This window comes from Pipistrellus kuhlii, unplaced genomic scaffold, assembly GCF_014108245.1.
Source record: "Pipistrellus kuhlii isolate mPipKuh1 unplaced genomic scaffold, mPipKuh1.p scaffold_m20_p_20, whole genome shotgun sequence".
Classification (NCBI taxonomy): Eukaryota; Metazoa; Chordata; class Mammalia; order Chiroptera; family Vespertilionidae; genus Pipistrellus; species Pipistrellus kuhlii.
In genome coordinates, this window is record NW_023425516.1 from 9141444 (window position 1) to 9162678 (window position 21235).

Consider the following 21235-nt stretch of genomic DNA (forward strand, 5'->3'; position numbering starts at 1 on the left):
GAGCCAAATGGGTTAGGGCTATTCTCTGACATTAATTATCAAGCACCTAGAATAGTGCCCAGCCCAGCAAGTTCACAGTAGAAACTTGTTGGATGAATAGATGGGCCATGCTTTCTTTCTTGCCAAACATCCACATTTCCTCTCACATTCACTGGCTGAAGAGAATTCAAGGCGCCTGCCCTTCCTTCTCCCTGCTGAGCCGTCTCCAGGGGACTCTGCTAACCCCGTGAGCCCTCTGAGCATCATGGACGGCAGCCCATCTGCTACAGGCACTGGCTAAAATCTGTCCCCACTGGCAAGTCACGGACTAGATGCCACTTTATTGAAGTGGCCAGCGTTTACCTTGATAATTTTTCAATGTCATTGTTGAAAGGAGGGTTTGTTTTCCTCCTAATAACTGTGGTGCAAGTGAACACTGAGCAGCATGATCATCTCTGGACCCGGACACACAAGCAGAACTATGTCTACAACCAAGATGAAAAGGCCTGGTCCAGGGCGCTAAGCTGGCGCCTGGCATTCCTGCACAAACACTACCTGTGGCTGTGTCAGGCCTCCCTGACCCCGGCTGGCTGTCATCGGGCGTGGCGGGTGCCCTGGTGGGTGTGCAGGTCCCCAGAGCCACCAGAGTGAGCGCCAGCGCCAGCCCTCACCCGCGAATACAACGCCTGCTGTCTGCTTCCTGGGAACTGGCTTCTGGAAACAGCGTAGGGAGCAGCCAAGGGCACAGTGTGACTGACGGTGACCAGCCCACGGTTGACAGTCCGGGCTGGTGTGCGGTGGCAGCCTGCTTCGTCAGCACAAAAGCACACCCGTCTGACAAGCTCACTTTTGACTTGGGTGAAGGCTGCTGCCACCTGGCTTCATGGATGACAAATGTTGTGATGATTTCCCAGACGAGTCACCCACAGGGCTTGGCCTAGTGTTTGTGGTTTCAGGCGGTCCCAAGGTCAAACTCAGCCACAGCAGACAGAGACCAGAGCCTTGCTGTGGAGAAGGCGGGCACCGCCAGGCACCCGTGGGGCACTCCGCCTCCTGTATACAATGGCCCGAGTGGTATCTCCATCATGGGATGCTCGACGTGGCTACGCTGACACTAAATGGCCTCTTAGATTCCAGGAGAGCCTCTCGAGGGGAGAAAGCTGAGCATGGAGACTTTTTTCTGGAAGGGGAAGCCTTGTCTGGGCACGGCCATCTCATAGACAATCCAGTGTTAGCTCAGTTTCTGTGTGAAGCTTTCACACGGGCCTCAGAAGTCTGGCCAAGCGTCTCAGGAAAGACATTTTTCTGCCCTGATGCCCAAGGTTCACCGTCTGAAGGCCCCATGTCCCGGCAACACGCGGCTCTCCACTTTGTCATGACCTCACCGGGAGGCCCTGGGTGCAGGGCCGCCCGCACACAAGGGCCTCTCTCTTCACTCCTGACGACATGAGGCCGCCCCCTCAATTACTTGATGGAAAAAGATGAATGTTCCCTGAACCTTCTCGTCGAATTTCTGGTTGTGCCGAGAAGGCTGGCAGCGCCTCGCCCTGTTTATCCTTGGAGAGCCGGGCTCTGAATCAGACCTTTCAGCCCAGGCAGAGGGACAGCTGCTGGAGCTCCGAGCAGGGGCTCCTCTTGGTCAGGTCCTGACCTCCCTTCTCGAGAGAGAGAGAGAGGATGACCACGGAGAAGGGCGCTAGGACAGAGGACGCTGACCCACAGCCTTGACCTTCCTAAGAAAGCACCAGGTTGGGCAGGCAGAAGATGCCTCCCCGGCTCTCAGGGAGGACTTGCGCAAGGGAGCACCATCTATGTTGTTGGTGGAGGACTGGGCTGGATGATCCCTTACCTTCACCCCTCACCCCCACCTCTCTCTGAGGTCCTGGCTTCTAAGGGCCCCGTCTGGCCACCAACCCAATTCAGGCAGCTCGCCTCGGGGCTCTCCTCCATGATGCCTTTGATAATGCACCCCAGCTTGTGAACGCCTGCTCTGCTTCTGGAACCTTCTCAACCCACAACTGGGGACCAGCTACTTGTTAGGCATGGTCTCTGCTATAACGCCCACAGGTGATCACTAAGATGCCCGACCTACAGGCCTGGTCTCTCCCTGCAAACACAGTGCACAGGCAACCGGTGCATAAGCAGTGAGCATCCATGCAGGGTGCCCTCGCCGAGATGTCCTTTCTCTCTAGGGGGCTTTACCTCTGTGGGGGCGACACGGCATTTAGAACCACGCCACCCTGGATTCAAGTCCCAGCCCTACCATTTCCTCTGTCGGGTGACCTTAGTCAAAAGGTTCCTCACCCCTTTTGAAACCTCAGGTTCTGCTTCTCCAAAATGGATGAATCACAAAATACTTTCTTGGATTGCGAGGAAGATGAAACAAGCATTTGCTGCATGGCGATTTAAAAATAGGCACACTGTACATACATGTAGGTGACATGACCTCGCCTGCACCTCTCCGAGTTTCAGTGTGGTGAAACGAGGTTACACATCTCAGCAAGAAAGGCCTGGGGAAGGATTAGAAGGAGGAAGGACAGTCCCATTCCTGTGATCCCGACCACTGATTCCCAAACTGCAATAAAGGGTGGCTCGCTTTCAAAAGAAGAAACGACCTGGCAGGTGTGGCTCAATTGGTTGAGCATTGTCCTATGAACCGAGGTCTCTGGTTCGATTCCTGGTCAGGGCGCATGCCTGGGTTGTAGGTTTGGTCCCCAGTATGGGTCGGCAGCCAATCAATGTTTCTCCTTCATCTCGTTGATTTTTCAGGTTTTTTGTCTCTCCCTCTCCCCCTCATCTCTCTAAAATCAGTAAACACATATATTTTTTTTTTAAAAGAAGAAATGGGTTATCCTGGGCCCCCGTTTGAAGAATATCTCCTGGAAGGTAGTGAGGGGTGGAGGTAGGTGCTGCCTCCTGGTACATTAGGCTCAGGTTTTGTCTGGCATCCTCCTTGCACCCCTGTCAGCTCCAAGTCCCCAGGCAGCTGGCTCTGAAGCGGGGTCCTCACCTCATTTCAACCCATCCTATAGGGGCAGCCCAGCCCTCGCCTCCGTGGCATCTAATTTTACAAAGAGCAACAGAGGATCTTGGCTTCCACGGAGCCCCCAGGAGGAGGGAAATATCTGGGGAGGACTGTCTTCAAACTTGGAACTCGGGGGGAAAAAAAACATCCTGGATCAGGTTTCCTTTACTCAAGGACCTCGTCCTGGAATCCAAACAGTGCCTGGGCTCAGGACAGCCCCGCTGCGTGGAGAAGAATGGAGGTAGTGTTTCCGATAGTACATGTGCAGAGGACACAAAGACATATGAGCAGAATGCTTGGGGGGTTGGGGGAATGGACGGTTTTGAAAGAGGAAAAGTTTGGGGAGTCAAGTGGCCACAGTCACGCAGGCTGCCTACCGAGGCGGGCCCCCTCTCACTTTGCTTCTCTTGTGGGCTCCGTGTCTAAGTGACACAGGAGTCTAAAGGACCCCTTTATTTGGATAGAGCCTCAAAGTGGGGTTTCAGAGCCAGCCTTATGCAGGAAGGCTATTCATACTGACTAGGTTAGTTGGATGTTTGCCCGACACCCCCTCCCCGCAAATCCCTGGCCACCATAGGGCCCTGTAGACACAACTAAATTGCCCACTTCTTCGGCCAGGTCTGCCTCAGGTTTAAGAGAATTCCAGGTAGGAAAAAAGAAACCCTAACCGTTTGCTTAGGAAACAGGGCTTGCGGCTCAAGGAGAGGTGGTCTGTCTGGGCTCAGCCCCCTCCATTCTGCTCAGGGCCTTGATCTGAGCGTCTTACGCTGACATTTCACAGTGAGGCTGGTCTCATGCTCTCTGGCGGCAGTACGTTATTATAATTGTTCTATCTTATCATTTTTTATTGTTAATCTCCCCCTATGCCTAATTTATAAATTAAACTTTATCATAGATTCTATGTATAGGGAAAAAGCCATCCATGTAGGGTTCTTCACTATCCGGGGTTTCAGGCTCTTTAAACATATATCCCCATGGATAAGAGGGCACTACTATATAGGGATGTCCAGACAAACGTCCTTGCTCTGTGGGACTTATATTCAAACAAACAGTAGAGGTGATAAGTGCTATGAAAAAAAAGAAAACACAGGAAGGGGAGTAGATGGTACTGGGTTGGGGAGGGTCTTCCTGAAAATAATTAAGCACAGACTTGACCTGTCCAATGTTATAAACATAGATCTCTCTGTAATGTTATCATTTTCTTATGAAAAGGGACTGGGTCGCACTACCTTCATCTCAGTGCCCTGATGAGAAGTCTAATGCCTTTCTTCTTAGTTCTTCTCCTAGTAAGAATGTCTGTATGTTGGAAGACCACAAAATTAGCTAAAGAACTTGACAGTTGCTTTGTGATGTGTGGGTGAGGGATTGTAAATGGTGAGATAAGCCTAGTCTATTAAGGAGTTCACCAGTTTTTTTCATATTTAGAATCAGGGTAATTGCCAAATCTTCATTCTTAGATGTACGCCAACTTAGACTTGCCATTTAACTCAAGAAACTGAAAATACCTACACTTCCCATGTTTGCCCTTTGATTCAAATCTGAAGTGGTCTTAGGGGAAAGGCAGTTCTCTGGGGTCAGTTTGAAAAAACTGGACAGGTGGCCCACCTGGTGAGGCTCAGTGGTTGAGCTTTGACCTATGAACCATGAACTGGGAGGGAGGTCACGGTTCCATTCCCGGTCAGGGAACATGCCCGGGTTGCCGGCTTGATCCCCAGTATGGGGCATGCAGGAGGCAGCCAATCAATAATATTTTCTTGTCATTGATGTTTCTCTCTCTCTCTTCCTTCCTCTCTGAAATAATCAATCATACATATATACTAGTGTTATAATTTTGCGTGCTCTCTCTCTCTCTCATATATATATATATATATATATATATATATTTTTTTTTTTTTTTTAAGTGGACATGGAAGTCATCCTAAACATGCCATGGAAGTCATCCTAAACATGCCATGTTCATGGCCTGGTGGTGAGCATGACATGCTTCTGTCCCCGAATCCTGCGTCCACATAGCAAGAGCCCAGGGGTTGAAAAAAAAAAAAAAAGAGCCATCAATTCTGGAAGTTAGAACATGGTCTTACATAATAGAATTAGAGGCTTCTTTTCAGCCTGGAAGGTACCTCAGACATTATCTAAACCAGACATGCAAATTAGCACAGGCCTGGAGGCCTGAAGCATGAGAGAAATCATATGTGGCCATATAAGAATTTTAATAGAAATTGAAAGTATGACTCATGCCATGAAAACTTCCTTTCTCTAAACTCCTCTAGGATATTGGGCAGGACTGATGATTCTTTTACAGGCAGGCCAAAACCCATTTAAAAGCTCAAAGATTTTTCCAAATGATACCAAGAACAATTTTCATCTCTCTGGAAGAGTCATAGCTAAATGTTATCAAGCAGAAGGCTGTTTGTGGTTTTTCTTAAAGACTCCAAAGATTTTCACGGGAAAAGATTCCATCACTTCTCGTTCATCCATTCCAAACAGGGAAACAGCTCCTTGCAATAGAGGGAATGCTGGATTGGGGTTCAGAACACCTTGGTTTGCCTCACTTCTCTGTCAGCTGTGTGACCTTAAGCACGTGGCTAATGCCTCTAAGAGTCAGTTAACCTATCTGTAAAAGGGAGATACTCAGAGAGAAATAACTCCTCTAAAATTTAAGAGTCTGGAAAAGCAAATGGCCTATTTAGTCCCCACGGGGTTACGTGGAGAATAAATGAGCTCACGCCTGAGAAAATGCTTCTACTACTCCAATGTGTCCTATAGAATGTTGGCTGCTATTCTTTTCCAGAGTTTAATTCATTGGCGATGAGAAGGTAATCTTTTTTGTGTCAGCCAGAGCTAATTTCCTCTGGTTCTTTCTTTAGGAAAGCAGAAGGATTGAGTCAATGTTAAATTAAATGGTCAAAGACTACATTTTCCTTCCCCAATGAATCCATTACTGTCAGAAGTACTTACTGAATAGCTACAGGACTGGGAAAAAGTCACAATTAGAGAAGAGCAGGTACTGGTATGGTATTTAGGTTCATGGATATCTCGTGCATGTGGGAGGATTCTGAGAAGTGATGGCAGTGTCTGGGAGTAAGGAAAATATATCTTGAACTGGGCTGGAACTTGCTCTGGGCCCTGAAGCATGTGTTGGATTTTGATATAAAGTAATAGCCTCACTTAATGAACCACTATCTCTTTAGAGGATGCCTGACACAAGAACTTGAACTTCATCACAGAGTCATGTTAAACTTTTGATTGACCTTCAGCTTACAGATCTCTGAGACTCAAGAGGAAAAGCTAATATATGTCCTGGTTAGTGTTTCTAGCCATAGTATTTCTTTCTCGAAGACTATCTTCTCCCAAAAGAAATGAGTGTTGTTGTTTTTTTTTGTTTTTGTTTTTTAATGTTAGCTAGGGGATTCTCTAAGAGAGGAAGATGCGCCCTACCTGGTTTGGCTCAGTGGATTGAGCATCAGCCTATGGACTGAAGGGTCCTGGGTTCGATTCCAGTCCAGGTTGTGGGCTCGAACTCCAGTAGGTGGTGCATAGGAGGCAGCCAGTCAATGATTCTCTCTTATCATTGATGTTTCTATCTCTCTCTCCCTCTCCCTTTCTCTCTGAAACTAATAAAAATATATTTTTTTAAAAAGAGAGAAGTTGTTACATTTATTAAAAAAAAAAAAAAAAACTTGGGGAAAGGTTTTATATTAAAACTAGAGGCCTGGTGCACAAAATTCATGCAAGAGTAGCCCCTGCCTTCTGCACCCTGGACTTGGGCTTCCCTCACAACTCTGGTTTCATTCAGAAGGTCCTCCAGAAGGATGTCCGGACTAATTAGCATATTACACTTTTATTATTATAGAAGCTGATGATGCTACCCCTGCCTGGACTTTTCACTAAAACATGCCCCAAACCTCAACACTGCTGTCGGGCAGGAGAGAAGCTCCTCTCTTTCTCTGGGAGAGAGATAGACAGATGGATGGATTGATAGAATCTGCTTGATGTGCATGAGACTAAACAATCTTTCAATACTCTACATCTACTGCTGCCCTCAGAGAATCTCCCTGTAGAATTTCAAAATCAGTGCATGTAGTGGAACAAATGCCTTTGGAATACTTTGTGTTGATGTGGGCCATTGGGAGCACTTGTAGACCTAGCCTTTTATTTCCAAAGTACTTTGGGGCCCCACTCCTGAGAAAAGCCAACAGGGATCACTTCTAGTTTCTATTACAAAACAAGATCGCATGGTAGTGGAAATGGAGTTACAGCAACCGAAGGCAATTTCGTTTTGAGTCTTAGTTTTGCTATTTGGAATGGGATGAAAAATGTGAGTCAAAGTGAAAGTTGGTAGAGAAGGGAGGCCTAAAATAGTAGCAGTAAAGAATTTGGAGATGAATTGGAAATGCAAAAACCCCTATGTCCCACTTAGTAAGTGTGAAATGCCACTGAGAGGTGGTGGAGCTCTGGCCAGCTGAGTACTCAAGGTCGCAGATGGGGGCGGGGGAGGGGGGTTCCTTGGTGGTGCTGGGAAAGGCTGTAGTCTGGCTGAGTCTAAGGATGCTCTGGGGGTCAAGTTGCTCCAAAGTACCTTTCCTATAGCCTATCACATTCCTGATTTCTCCAGGGAGCATCTAAGAACAGCTTTGATGAACATAAAGCCAAAAGACATACCCAAGGCAGGCAGGAATGTCAACGTCAACATGGGAACCTCTAACCATTCAAGACCAGGAAAGGGCCCTGGGTACCTTTTGGTAGAGGTAGGAGAAAGACCCGCACTGTAGTGGCAGAAAGGGATTGCTTTTCTGTTAAGTGTTCCAATAAAGCACTTGACAGTAGGGATTGGGGGGGGGGGGTGCTTCAGAAGCAATGGAAGGCACTTATTTTAAGAACAGATGCTCAGTTCCATCTTCCTCCTGGGCTCCTTCACCTGCCAAGGGTGCATATAAATGAGCAGATGATGTGGAATGGGGTGGCTGAAGCATCCTGGCAGGTGTCTTTAAAATTTCCCAGATATTCTGAGACCTTTCTTTCTCTTCTTGGAGAGCCATGGGCCAATGAAGCTTAGAAAAGCAAGGGGTTGTCTACCTGTTGTAATTGGAGGGACATTTCACAACTAGATTTATTGGTCTAATACCCATCTCCCCTCATTTAAAAAAATTAAGTGTATTGCAATCTTATTACTTGATGTATTAATTCCTTTTCTGTGCCTCTGTGGGTCCCACATAGCTGAAGTTGAACGGCCTCCAAATGCGCATGTCAGAACGCTTGGCTTTGCCCCACCATCCCTCACTTCCTGGTGGCACAGTCACCCCATCTGAGTAACTGGAGGAGGCAAGAGGGAGAAGGACCCCACTTTGAATGCTGGGAGGTCACCTCTGAATTCTCTCTTGCAGGGACATGTCTGGGGTAGAAAAGAATGAATTAAAGCCAGAATGATCATTAGAAGACATTTGCGTACACATTTTGTGAAAGATCCTCAAAGACATAAAACCTGCACAATGTGAATAGTTCTTGAGATGGAATTCCCTTATTTCCAATCAGGGAACCCACACCTTCACTGGCACCAAAGAAAGATGACATGCCCCTGCCACATGCCTCTGTACCTGCAACAGCACCACGCTGGGCGCTGTTGGCCTCCTTATCATGGAACCAGTTTACACTTGTCCCAGGAAACAGGCGAAGTGCCGGCCATAATGGAGAGAAAGCGTGTCCTGGTCGCCGTGCAACCCACACACGTGTGATAACAGCACACACAGCACACCCACCGAAAAAAATAGCAGTTCTGTTCCTCAGAGAAAGGAAGGAGAATGGTTACTTAGAAAGTGTCCCAGACAAGCTGTCAGATTGAATTCAGAGGCTGGAGTCTGACTCCGGGACAGGCCTGGCTGGCGGAGCTCCCTGGGGACTGGGGTTTCCTGCCTGCTTCGCTTACAGACAAGGATTCTTTGTTTCCAGCGCTCTCTCTCTCTCTCTCTCTCTCTCTCTCTCTCTCTCTCTCTCTCTCTCTCCTTCTCTCTCTCTTTCGCCTCTCTCTCCCTCCCTCTCTTTCTATCTCTCTTTCTGGCAAAGAAGAAGAAAAAAAAAAAGCACACACAAAAGCATGCTGCTCTCCAAAAGGGGTCAGATCGAAAGCAGACAAAACATTAACTCTGGAATTTCAAAGGAAAACATTTTTTTAATATAAAAAAAAAACACCAAGAGAGCAAGCTACTGTCTATTCTGTAATAATAAATCTTGCCTTTGGACCGCAGAAGCCGTGTGAGCCCTCTCTCTCTCTCTCTCCCTCTCTCTCTCTCTCTCTCTCTCTCTCTCTCTCACACACACACACACACACACACACACACACACACAGAGCCAGCAATCATCCCCACTTTTGCTAAAAATGGATTAGCGGTATTTCATCATAAAGGAAAAACATATGATGACAAAGTTCTTAACAGGCCCTCCTGTGAGCCTTCCAGCGCCTGGGATTTAAGTGCAGCAGAGTGGGCATGGCCGGGCCGGGGAGCCATCTGACCTGCTGCCGGAGAAATGTTATTTACTCCCCCAAATACCCGGGCATTACCTCACAGCCTTACAGGCCTTTTCCGACAGCACACGTGTTCCAGACCACCCCCCACACGCTGCCCCGGCCAGGCAACAGCAAGGCCCATGCCCACGCGGAACACCTGAACACATGCTCCCGCACCCTCCACGCTGGATGCGACACCCCCAGTGCTGACCTGGACACATGGCGTCCTCTTTCACTGCACGACACATACGGGGGGGGGGGGGGGGGGGGGGGAAGAAGGGAGGAGCAGGCGCCAGCTTTAGGCATAAATGTTCTGCACTCATCCATGTTCTCCCATTAAAACTAAAGTTCTCGGGGCATCTTTTCAATCATGGGAAATTTCAAAGATATAACAAAGCAGAGAGGAGCCCAGCTGGGGTGGCTCAGTGGTTGAGCGTTAACCTCTGAACCAGGAGGTCACAGTTTGATTCCTGGTCAGGGCACATGCCCGGGTTGTGGGTTTGATCCCCAGTGTGGCCCATGCAGGAGGTGGCTGATCAATGATTCCCTCTCATCCTTGATGTTTCTCTCTCTCCCTCTCCCTTCCTCTCTGAATAATCTATAAAAATATAATTTAAAAAAGGAAAGGAAAGAAAAGCAGAGAGGGAACTACCGAACCTTATGGTCCCTTCCTTCATCCTGCCAATCCTATCACAGCCCTGCTCTCGCCCCTGCCCCCTTCTTCTTCTCTCCCACTCCCCCTCCCCCTCCCATCCTGGTCATTCTGAAGCAGATCCCTGGCTCCGCTCCTTTGCCGAGCTTCCTGTCTCACAGTGACACAGCCCACTTTCAGTTTCGTGAGTTCATGTCACACCGAGGCCTTGGTGCCCCCGCAGGACACACTCCTACACACCCCCAGGAACTCCCATGGTCCCTTCCCCCAAACCCAACATGAACACACAGGGCTGCCCCGTCTGCGAGGCTCCGTGGTTGAGCATTCACCTATGAACCCGGAGGTCACAGTTTGATTGCTGGTCAGGGCACATGCCCAGGTGGAGAGATTGATCCCCAGTAGGGGGCGTGCAGGAGTTAGATGATCAATGACTCTTTCATCATTGATGTTTCTGTCTCTCTCACCTTCTCCCTTTCTGAGATTAATAAAAATGCATTCACACACACACACACACACACACACACACACGGCTCCCACACCATAACTCCCATATGTGCATGACAGACCCAGGCACACTGGCTGGTGTCTTCCTTGTCTACCATCATCCCTTCCTTTCAATACCCATTCCTAGCTCAACCATGCTGCATATTTCTAGAGGCCTCCCATTAGCCTCTACAATTCAGCCAGAAAGGACAGCCTAGAAGGGTGTAGCATGGTCTATATCACCCACACTCCGGTGCACAGTTAATAACTTATTGACCCCTTTGTGAGTCTGACTGTAAGCCCCCTAAGGGTAGATGCCGGCTGTGCACCCTAATTCCTGGGCTCTGCCTAGTGTCAGCGGTTCTGTGTGTAGGGAGGACAGGGGGGTAGTGCCAAGTGGGGGTGCATATGAATTCGTTTTGGGGGAAAGAAGGTAGAAGAGGGATGCAGGTGGGGCTGAGGGTGGGAAAACTGCAGGGACAGAGAAAAATAATGGGGGAATTAAAATCTCCACCCGAACTACACTCAGGCCGGGTCTTGGTTCCATGCAACATCAGCCAGAGGGGACAGGCTGCCTGTTAGGCAGACCTTCTGCAGCAAGGGATGTTGAATCCCACAGCCTGGGTTTGGGTCCTGCTCCGCTGTCGAGTCCCTGGGTGCCCTTCAGCCAGCAATTTAACATCGCCCGGCCTCACTGTTTCCATCTGCGAAATGGGAAGAACCACATCTACTGCCCAGGGAAGCTGCTGGGCCGGAGAGCAGAGGCACAGCACGTGAATGTGTCTGAAACATCGCGAATTCTACATTCTACACAGATAATGGGGGTGGCTGCTCTTGCAAGTGGGCAATGAATGCTTCCATTCTGCATGACTCAAGTGTGTGAGCCCTGATAACGAACAGTAGAAAGAACAACTGTTCTAGCTGGGTCCTCTCTACGACCAGAGACTATTTTATAAAGGGGCTTCAGGCTGCTATAGATGAAATGTTAAAAACGAGTCTTACTTCGTGGGCACAAATAACCTTTAGAGTGTGCAATCATTTTCAAGAGACAAGCTGGGGGTGAGGGGAGGGTGGGGGGAGTGATTGGGCCGGTGCAAGTCAAAAGGCATTCTACTTTGATAAGAGCATTGAAGAAGCATTCATAGACATCACCTCCTGAACTTCTTTCCTTTGTGCCTGGTGCCAGCACCTGCCCTGTGTGAAGCATGTGTGTGCGTGTGCGTGCACACACACACACACACACGCACACACGCATGCACACACACACATGCACGCACACACACAGTTGGTGCTTCAGAGGGATTCGGTTTGTGTGGGGGCTCTGTGTATGTCTTCATTTGAACATCACAGAGCCAGGATTGCACTGTGTGTCCCCTTTATTTTTCCCCTTTAGTATTTTAAGAACTAAAGGTAGGTGAGAGAAAAGCAGGAGCGAGGAGGTGGGGAGGAGATTGAATTGGGGAGGATAGAGAGGCCTGATTAGCTTTGTCTTGCTAATGCATTTTGCATTGTGGCTGAGGTCTGAGGCGACACAGCAGCATGACAGCTCAAGTGGGAAGCTTTCTTGGGGACAAAAGATGCACCTGCAAAGCGCAGCCCTAATCGTCTCAGGAGGCCGGGAGATAAGTGCCGGCAGCACCTGAATGCGATCTGGCAGCACAGCGTGCACTCGCCAGGATGCTGCCGCTCATGCAGCTCATTCATGTCAGGAGAGGGTCGCTGCCCAGCTAGTGAGCTGCTCCTGGGATGCCTGAATGAGCCCGTGGCCTTACAGATGTACTCCCTGCACACAAAAGGATGAGGGACTGCAACTCGCAGGTAGGGGGGAGGGCTGAAAGCTAAGACCCCCCGGGGGAGCAATGTGGTGGCTATTAATACAGTTCAGCTCAGACAAACCGGCTTCCAAATCAAAATCTGTCGTGAGACCCAGAGTCTCATTATCCTCAGCCTGTGGGGCTGGAGGGACTTTGAGGGATCTCCTTATTCCTTTCCTCCCTCCGTCTCTCTTTCTCTCTCCCTCTCTCCCTCACTCTCTCACTCCTCTTTTTCCCTCTCCCTCCAGGCCTTCCTTCCTCTCCCTTTCTCTTCTTTCCTTCCCTCCTTCCAAGAAGTGGGTGCCTGTCTGCAAGGGAAAGGAAGTTCCGTAATTGAAACAGATGGGAGCAGCGTGGCTCTGATTGGAGGCAGAGCCCTCCCCCTGTGGCCCCAAGTCCTGCCTACGGAGCCACAGCTGGAGAGGCTGGGCTTGACTGGAGCTGACTTCGTAGTCCAGCCCCTTCACTTGCTGGGAAACTAAGGCTCAGGGGAGGAAGGGGTTTCCCCAAAGTAGGCCGAAAGTGCCCTGACCACCAAGCCAGGGTGTTACTCTTAATACATTTTCTCTCCCCTTTAAAAAAATACGTTTTTATTGATTTTTTAGAGAGAGAGGAAGGGAGAGGGAGAGAAGATAGGAACATCGGGGATAGAGAAACATAACTCGGCTGCCTCCTGCCCTCCCTCTATCAGGGATGGAGCCCGCAAGCCGGGCTTCTGTCCTGACCAGGAATCGAACCAGCGACCTCTACGATGTTTGGGATGATGCTGAACGAAGCCAGCTGGGCTACATTCTCTCTCTTATTGAGATGATCAACATGGTATTAAATAGGCCATCGAGTAAAATGTGGCTTGGGCTGCAAGAATGTATGGCGAAATGAAATAAATGTGATTGGGAAAGGAAAACAGTAGCATAAATAAGACCGGCCCAGGTTGGGGTAAGGGAGAAGGAAGCAAGTGAAAACCACAGAAGTTTACAATCAGGTCCATCATGTTGTATATTTTCTCCACTAATTTTTTTTGGTCATCATTTGATTATAAGTTATTAACAGGAAGCACAAAGTCCTATGTGGTCAAAGGTGTGGCTTTGGCCAAGACACCCAGGCAGTGTGGGTGTCTGTTTCCTCCATGACCCATGAGGATTCTGAACCAAATGCTCTTGAACTTTCTTCCATTAGAAGGACATTATCTTTCTCTGGAATATTATCCTGAGTTACTCTCAATGCAACCAACATTAAAATCTTCTGCCTTCATTCTATATAATGGCAGATGTGCAACTAAAGAGAAAGTAGTGAAGGAAAGAGCAAGGTAGAGAGAATGTCTGTCATGCTTCCATTCATTCTTTTTTAAAAATATATATTTTATTGATTTTTTTTTTTTTTTACAGAGTCCCCACATAAGAATCCTCTCTTCCAAGGAATTTTTCTTTTGCCTTGGGTGGATTTTTCTCATTCACATTTTTTTTTCCTCTCCCTCAGATCATTCTATCCACTTGTTTAAAAGCCTAGAATCTAGCAGAGTATCTGGAGCAATAAACATTTACCATATTGTTTCAGAAATAAAGATGCTGAGAAATGCTATTGTCATCTTTGCTAAAATTGTCACTGGCAAACATTGTTTGCAAAGTCTATTTTCTTTCTCCCTTAACCAAACCAAACCAAACCAAACCAACTAGACTAAATCCTCAAATCACCACTTCAGAATTGCGAAAATTTGTTCTCAAAACTTTGAAATGTAGCATTGCAAGCATCCCCACGATCTTCATTTCATTATCCCCAGCAGGGAAAACCCAACTTTCAGCTTGGAAAGCGAGCCATATCCACGTCATTCGATGACCAAACATTTTCTTTTGTGGGGTCACAACTTTTGAGTCATATCTTTATGATATTATGACACAACATTTAGAAAGCTTGTGGTATTTTTTTTTTCCAACCAGTGGCACAAGAAGGAAAAGCTCTGGCATCTTGTCTCTCGTCTCGTGTGCGAGAGAAAGCTGTGTGAAACCAGAGGGCCGTGCACAGACCTGAGACCCCCACCCATCTCAGCAGCACGGAACCGAGGAACATTCTAGGTCCACGAGGGAACAGACTTACCTTCTTTGACACTCAGCCGAGGGGACTGGTCTGTGTGGGAGGGGGTGTTATAGGCCAACAGTGAACCTGAAAGGCAAAAGCAAAAGCAGGTTAGAACCCAGACTCGGTCCTGCAAAGAAGAGTAGGAGGTGACAGGCGAAGGGAGTGAGTGGGAGGGACAGAGACAGAGAGACAGGACGGGGGACCGATGAGTCCTTGGGAGAAAGAAAAAGTCACTGGGATCCACCCTGGGGTCTGTCACGGCTTCCTTGGTCATGGTCAGAGCGGGCGAGGACAGAACGATTGCCGGTGGGACACACACACACACACACACACACACACACACACACACACACACATGCCCTCCCAGCAGCCTTCATGCTTCAGAGCTCCTCGGGGCCATGCCACGTCATGGCAGGAACACGGAGGACGGGGAATTGGAACGCCAGGGCCCGTCCCGGTTCTGCCCCTCACACCCCGTAAGCAGCTTTATATGTCTAGACCGTGATTTCTCATCAGCAAAATGACGGGCTTGATCTGCAGCCGGGGCTGGCACGCTTTGAGGCCGGCGGAGAGTCCAGGCCCCGCAGGCCTGAGGCACAGTCGCGGCCGCACATTCTTCTTTGTTTTTGTTTTGTTTTGTACACGGGCCAGAGTTGGCCAGCGCTGGCCGGCTGCTCGGGCCTTCCAGGCCCTGGAGGAGAGGTCTGAGCAGTTGCTTCCTGCTCCGATGGCCTCTGGGTTTCTGTGCAGGTCCGTTTGCTGGGGGGTCAGGCACTTGGATGCTCAGTCACTGAGCTGGGGCGGCGGGGATGGGGGAGGGGAGGAGACACACTAATAGTAACGCTCTCCTAATAGTAACGTTGCCTCCTTTTGCATATGTCTAAGAGGAGACAACAACTAAATGACGGGCAAGATACTTTGGATTGTCTGTCCTCCCTGAGGTCTGACATACAATCTTTTAAAATGACACTTTAACGGGGACCTAGTCTGTATCGGGCACTAGTGCAGGCATTTTAAAGGCATAACAGCTTGTGCCCTGGCTGGGTGGCTCCGTTGGTTGGAATGCCATTCCATACCATGAAAAGGTTGTGGGTTCGATCCCCGATCAGGGCACATATGGGAAGCAACTGATGGATGTTCCTCTCCCATTGATATTTCCCTCCCTCTCCCTCCTCTCTCTCTCAAATCCATAAGCATGACCTTGGGCAAGGATAAAAAAAATAAAAGGTGATAGTTTTTGTTGTCATCCCTTCTTTCCTAAAACTGGTTGTTCCTCTGATTCAAGCACATTCAAGAGTTTTATTTTGTAAAATGTCAGCTTATTATTATTATTTTTTTGTGTGCAAGTTTCCTGGAGATTTTCCTGGGGAAACTAAGGCGCTCCCCAGAGGGGCTGGAATCTGCTTTCACAGGGACACGAGAGCTTGACAAATCTTCCACCACAGCCCTCCCTGCTCCTGGGCTGAGCTGCCTGGCTCGGGTGCCAGGGCTCCGGGCAGGGACCGGGCTGGCAGACACTCCTATTTTTAGTCTTCAGCCAGGGCAGGGAGGTGAGTGGAGCTGCTGCCGCGCCCAGCTGTGGGCGTTCAGTTGCGTGCCGCCCAGAAAATGTGTGCCCTGCCCAGCCAGACGCCGAGGGAGAGAGTTTTCAAAAAATCATCCATCTGCCTAGAACCTCTGACTCCTGGCCTGGGCGGCTTCTTTCTGGCTCTGGAATCCTTTCAGACAAGAAAGAAGAGGGCGGAGGTGGTGACAGAGTATGGCCACGTGGTCACCGGCTTAGAAAGGAGACGGTCACACACATGCAAATTCCATGAACCAGGTGCCTTTGGTTATTCCTTTCTCAGAAATATTAGAGACCACGTGAGGCTGGGGCAACCTCATCCTAATATAGATGTTATGCAAATCAGGCTTTAAAATTAGAGCCCCCTCCCTCATGCCCTAGTCAGTTTGGCTCAATGGATAGAGCGTCAGCCTGCAGACTGAAGGGTCCTAGGTTAGATCAAGGGAATATGCCTTGGTCATGGGCTCAATCCCCTCTCTGAAATCAATAAAAATATCTCTCTATATAAAAGCCTACAAGACCGTTATGACCAGAGGACCAGATGACCAGCCAATAGCTATGACACTTAATGCAGTAGCTACACCCTGGTGGTCAGTGTGCTCCCATAGTCAACCTCCCATGGTCCCTCCCCCGGCCGGCTTCTATCAGCCCTGATCACTGGCCTGGCCAAGAATCCCCACCTGTGCACAAATTCGTGCACCAAGCCTCTAGTATTTTAATAAAACTAGAGCCCCTTTTACCACTTGGTAGCCTTGTGATCCATCAGTGTAGCTCATCTTTCTAAGCTAGGGGTGTCGAACTCAATCAGAGAAGGGGCCAAAATCTAAAATCCAGCCTAAATCGCGGGCCGAATGGTTTACTGAACAGTCATAAACTGTCATTGTGATGGAAACGCAGCGGAGTGCAGTGATGACAGCGCGGTGCGGGCCACATTGCAAGGCCTGGCGGGACGGATTTGGCCCGCGGGCCTTGTGTTTGACACATGTGCTCTAAGCCATGGGCTCCTCATTTATAAAATGGGCTAACAATAACACCTAGTGTGGCACTGTGAGGACCAAATAAGACGATATATGTAAACTGCTCCGAAAGTCCTTGGCTCATAATACGTGTTCAATCGATGCTAACTATCATCATGGCTGTTTGTGTATCCCCTTTGCCACAGACACCACGATTACATACAATAAAGCCGTTATCAAAAGCTTTATGGAGCATGATCCTGGCCTCTGGAATCAGAGTTACGAATGGGTTCTCCTGCAAGAAAGAATGGGAAGGCTGGGGCGTGTGGGGGCGATCAACCAAAGAATGTATGCATGCATATAAGCACACCAATGGACACAAGACACTGGGGGGAGGGGGTGGGATGAGGGCATGCGACAAGAGGTAGGGGAGGCTGGGGGAAGGTCAATGGGGGGAAAAAGGAGATATATGTACTACTATATGCAATACTTGAAACAATAAAATAAAATTTAAAAAAAGAAGGAAGCTAAAACCGGTTTGACTCAGTGGATAGAGTGTCGGCCTGCGGACTGAAAAGTCCCGGGTTCAATTCCTGTCAAGGGCATGTACCTTGGTTGCAGGCACATCCCCAATAGGCTGTGTGCAAGAGGCAGCTAATCGATGTTTCTCTCTCATCAATGTTTCTAACTCTCTATCCCTCTCTCTTCCTCTCTGTAAAAAAATCAATAAAATATATTTTTAAAAAATAAAAATAAAAAAAGAAGGAATAATCCCTCATGCCTGGAAGCGGGTAAAGACGTGGAACCAAACGTTCCAGGGGAATCAGAAAACGTCTCAGGAGTGAGACCAAGAATGTCTGCCTCTCTGTCCCCGACATTCCCTCCCCCCATCACTCCTCCCAAGGCTGAAACTTCACGGCTGGAGCAAATAAAGAAAAATGATGGTCTCAGAGGAGCACGCTGCCTGAGTCATTAATGCAGATTTAGCTAAGAGCACGGAGCTTAGATAAACCGCATTTATTAAATTTCCCCCCCGGGGTGAGAGCCCTGGTTTGGGCACACGAGAATTCCACAGGAAACTCCCAGAAAGCCAAGAGAAAGGGTCCTTTGACCTTCGCAAAGCTCGCATGAAATACATCTTTCACGGTGACCTAGGGAACGGGTTTTGCCCTCAAGACTGTTCCTGGGTCATGTTTCACTCCTAGAAGGAGGGGCTGCCTTTTCGGGGGGCGGGTATCTGCCCCCACCCCCAGGGACCAGCACCCCCTTCCTTCTCCATCCTCATTCTCTCCTCCGGTTACGGAGGGTGGCACCGCACACACTGGTGTTAAGGGAACTTGTTCCGATGGGAGGAGGTCCTCCCCGAGCCTGGCCTCCCGCTCTGTGACTGTGGATTTTTTTCTCCTGCTCTGAGGCTCCTTCTGCGTGAGGCTAATGTCCACTGAGAGCGCCACCCGCCCGTCTTTCCTGATGCCCCTCCTCAGAGTAAAGGGGCTGAGATGAGGGGGAGGCAGCCAAGTCATCAAACGCTCACTGTGGCAAGCGTTTCTCTCTTCTCTCACTTAACCCTTACCCTTACCCGTATCACGTGATCCCCCTTTCACTGCTGAGGAAATCAACGTTCAGAGAAGTCAAGTCACTTGGCCAGGGTCACACAGCCAGAAAGCCCAGCCCGGGAGGCAAGGACCCCATTCGGGTTCAGCAGAGCCTGCAGGCTGAACTGAAGAGATACACCACTCACGAATGGGGCTGGAAGTCAACATGGTGCTAACCTTTAGAGAGAATGGGGTGATGATGGAGAGAGGGCACGGGGGGCGGGGGTAGTCTACCCTTTGCCCTGGGGGCATTTAAACGAGCATGTGGGTTCACCTTGTGATAACCCTTTGAATGGCACAGTCATGAGTTCCAAACCCCTCCGTACGTTTCGCGTCCATGATGACAACTGGCGTGCTTCTTTGTCTCGTATTCCTGTGTGCGTACAGGCCTGTGTGTCTGTCTATTTAGTGGGGGCCCGGAGAAGCATGAAGTGGCTGCTGTTGAGAATGCAATGGCCTTCCCAGTGTGACAACAGAATCACAAAAAATCTACGTCCACTTGGGATCCATCCTGGAGCCGGTATTTGGGGCCTGAACAAAGATCGGAAGGAGCGGAGCGGCGCTTTGCAGGTGTGGGGCAGAGCAGGACAATGGGGCTTTCTTCCGCTCTGTGCTGCCCCCTCCCCCCCAAGGGGCTCTTCATCGGGGACACCTGGCGCAGGAGCAACAACGGGGTCCCAGTGCCAAAGCCTTTGTCTCCTGCCTATTGAAGCAGGGGCTCCCTTTTCTCTGCGTTGAGTCAATGGCTCGGGTGGGGAGGGCCGAGGGCAGAGGGGAGGAGGGGCTGTCCAGGGGAACCTGGCCTTTTGTTCTGAGGGGACCCTGTCCTTCCCCGGTTGAACCAGGGCCTGCCAGGGATAATACTTCACCGGCTTAATGGCCCGGGCCCATCACCTTTGGCCCGACTGTCTGAGCTGCCGGTGGGAATGCCACAACACGCGAAATGTGTTTTCTATTAAGACTAAATTAAAAATGAGAATCAAGACAGATACCCACGCTGTGGCCTCCCTGTCACACAACATATTTCATCCCTCATGCCGCTCCTACTGAAAAACACAGCTTCCTAGCCCCGCGGTAGTGGCTCAGTGGTTGAGCACCGACCTATGAACCCGGTCGGGGCATGTGCCTGAGTTTCGTGCTTGATTCCCCATGTGGGGCGTGCAGGAGGCAGCTGATCTCTCTCATCATTGATGCTTCTATCTCTCTCCCTCTCTCGAATCAATAAAAATATATTAAAAATAAATAAATAAAAACCGTTTCTTAGAAATGTTCACAGGCCAGAGCCAGTTATACCTATGGAACCCAACTTATTTTATAAAATGATAAAAGTCTCTTTCTTCTGCCCAGGGTGCCCCACCCAGGACCTTTTGGGCTCCCAGAAACCCCAACTCCCCCCAGTGGCCCCACTTTTGAACTGCCAGCTGGGGAACCGGCTCTCACTTCCTTTGAGGTCCCGCCCAATCTCATTTCCTGCAGCCACTGCTGTAAATAAGACCCCTGCCAAGCGGGCTGTGCCCGGAGAGATACCGTGGGGCCGCCAGGCAGGTCCTGAGTGGGCGCCGCGGGGAGGAGAGAAGGACACGGTTAGTGTGGTGAAGGGTTTGGCTTAATCTGCCTCATTCCAGGAGGCCACAGGCGAGTTTTCGGAAAGCATTTATCTCTTGGGACAAATAAAAACAGAACAGGCTGTGGGGAAAGTGGTCTGGCTCTCTCCATGGCAGGCCCAATGGAGGGGGTTGATTCCAGACACAGGGAAGGGAAGATGATGTGGTGCAGGTTAGCATGAAGTCTGCGGACCCCTCTCCACACAGATGGGGGGAAATGGGACTGTGGGCCCGGCCTCAGCCCAGGACTTAAGAGGCCTGGGTCTCAGACACCAGCTGCTCTCCACTAGCTGCCTGCCTTTGACCAATTCCAACCTCAGTTGCCTTTGCTTTAAAATGGGGATTGTAAGTAGCCTGTGTGGTGTCCACAAGGGGGCGTCATGTCCACGTACACTAGTGAATGACACCTGGGGAGGTGCACACCTGAGCCCAGGGAGGTCTGGAATGATCCTAAGTGCTCTGTGCACCCTCCCCAGCCCACCATCCACCTCCTCCTTAAGAGTGAGCAGTGTCACAGCGGGACCAGGGTGTGGCCACTCTGTGGGAACAGCCTACCAGCCCAGACATGAGGGACAGGCACCTGCAGGCAGGCTGAATAAATGCAAGCGAGCTGGGCTATCAGACAGGGGGCAGAGGGGCTTGGTATTGCTATTTGTTCTCCACCCTGGACAATTCATTTAAAATGCGGTGCTTACTTTTATTTATTTTTAAAAATATATATTTGTATTGATTTCAGAGAGGAAGGGAGAGGGAGAAACGGACAGAAACATCAATGATGAGAGAGAATCATTGATCAGCTGCCTTCTGCACGCCCCACACAGGGTATCGAGCCTGCAACCAGGGCAGGTGCCCTGACCGGGAATCGAACCGTGACCTCCTGGTTTATAGGTCGATGCTTAATCACTGATCCATGTCAGCCTGGATTTAGTGCTTACTTTTAAAGCTTCCCTCTCAGACAACCAGAAAGACTACCCAGGCACCTTTTAGA

At 49.5% G+C, this 21235-nt stretch overlaps 1 protein-coding gene across 2 annotated transcripts in view; it reads right to left on the reverse strand.

Annotated features, from left to right (window-relative positions):
* FLI1 (Fli-1 proto-oncogene, ETS transcription factor) overlaps positions 1 to 21235 on the reverse strand; it is a 118683-nt gene that overhangs the window by 12564 nt on the left and 84884 nt on the right. For both annotated transcript variants that reach the window (XM_036449135.2, XM_036449136.2), the window contains exon 5: positions 14547 to 14612. In XM_036449135.2, the coding sequence (XP_036305028.1) occupies positions 14547 to 14612 (66 nt within the window). The remainder of the gene's footprint in view (positions 1 to 14546; positions 14613 to 21235) is intronic.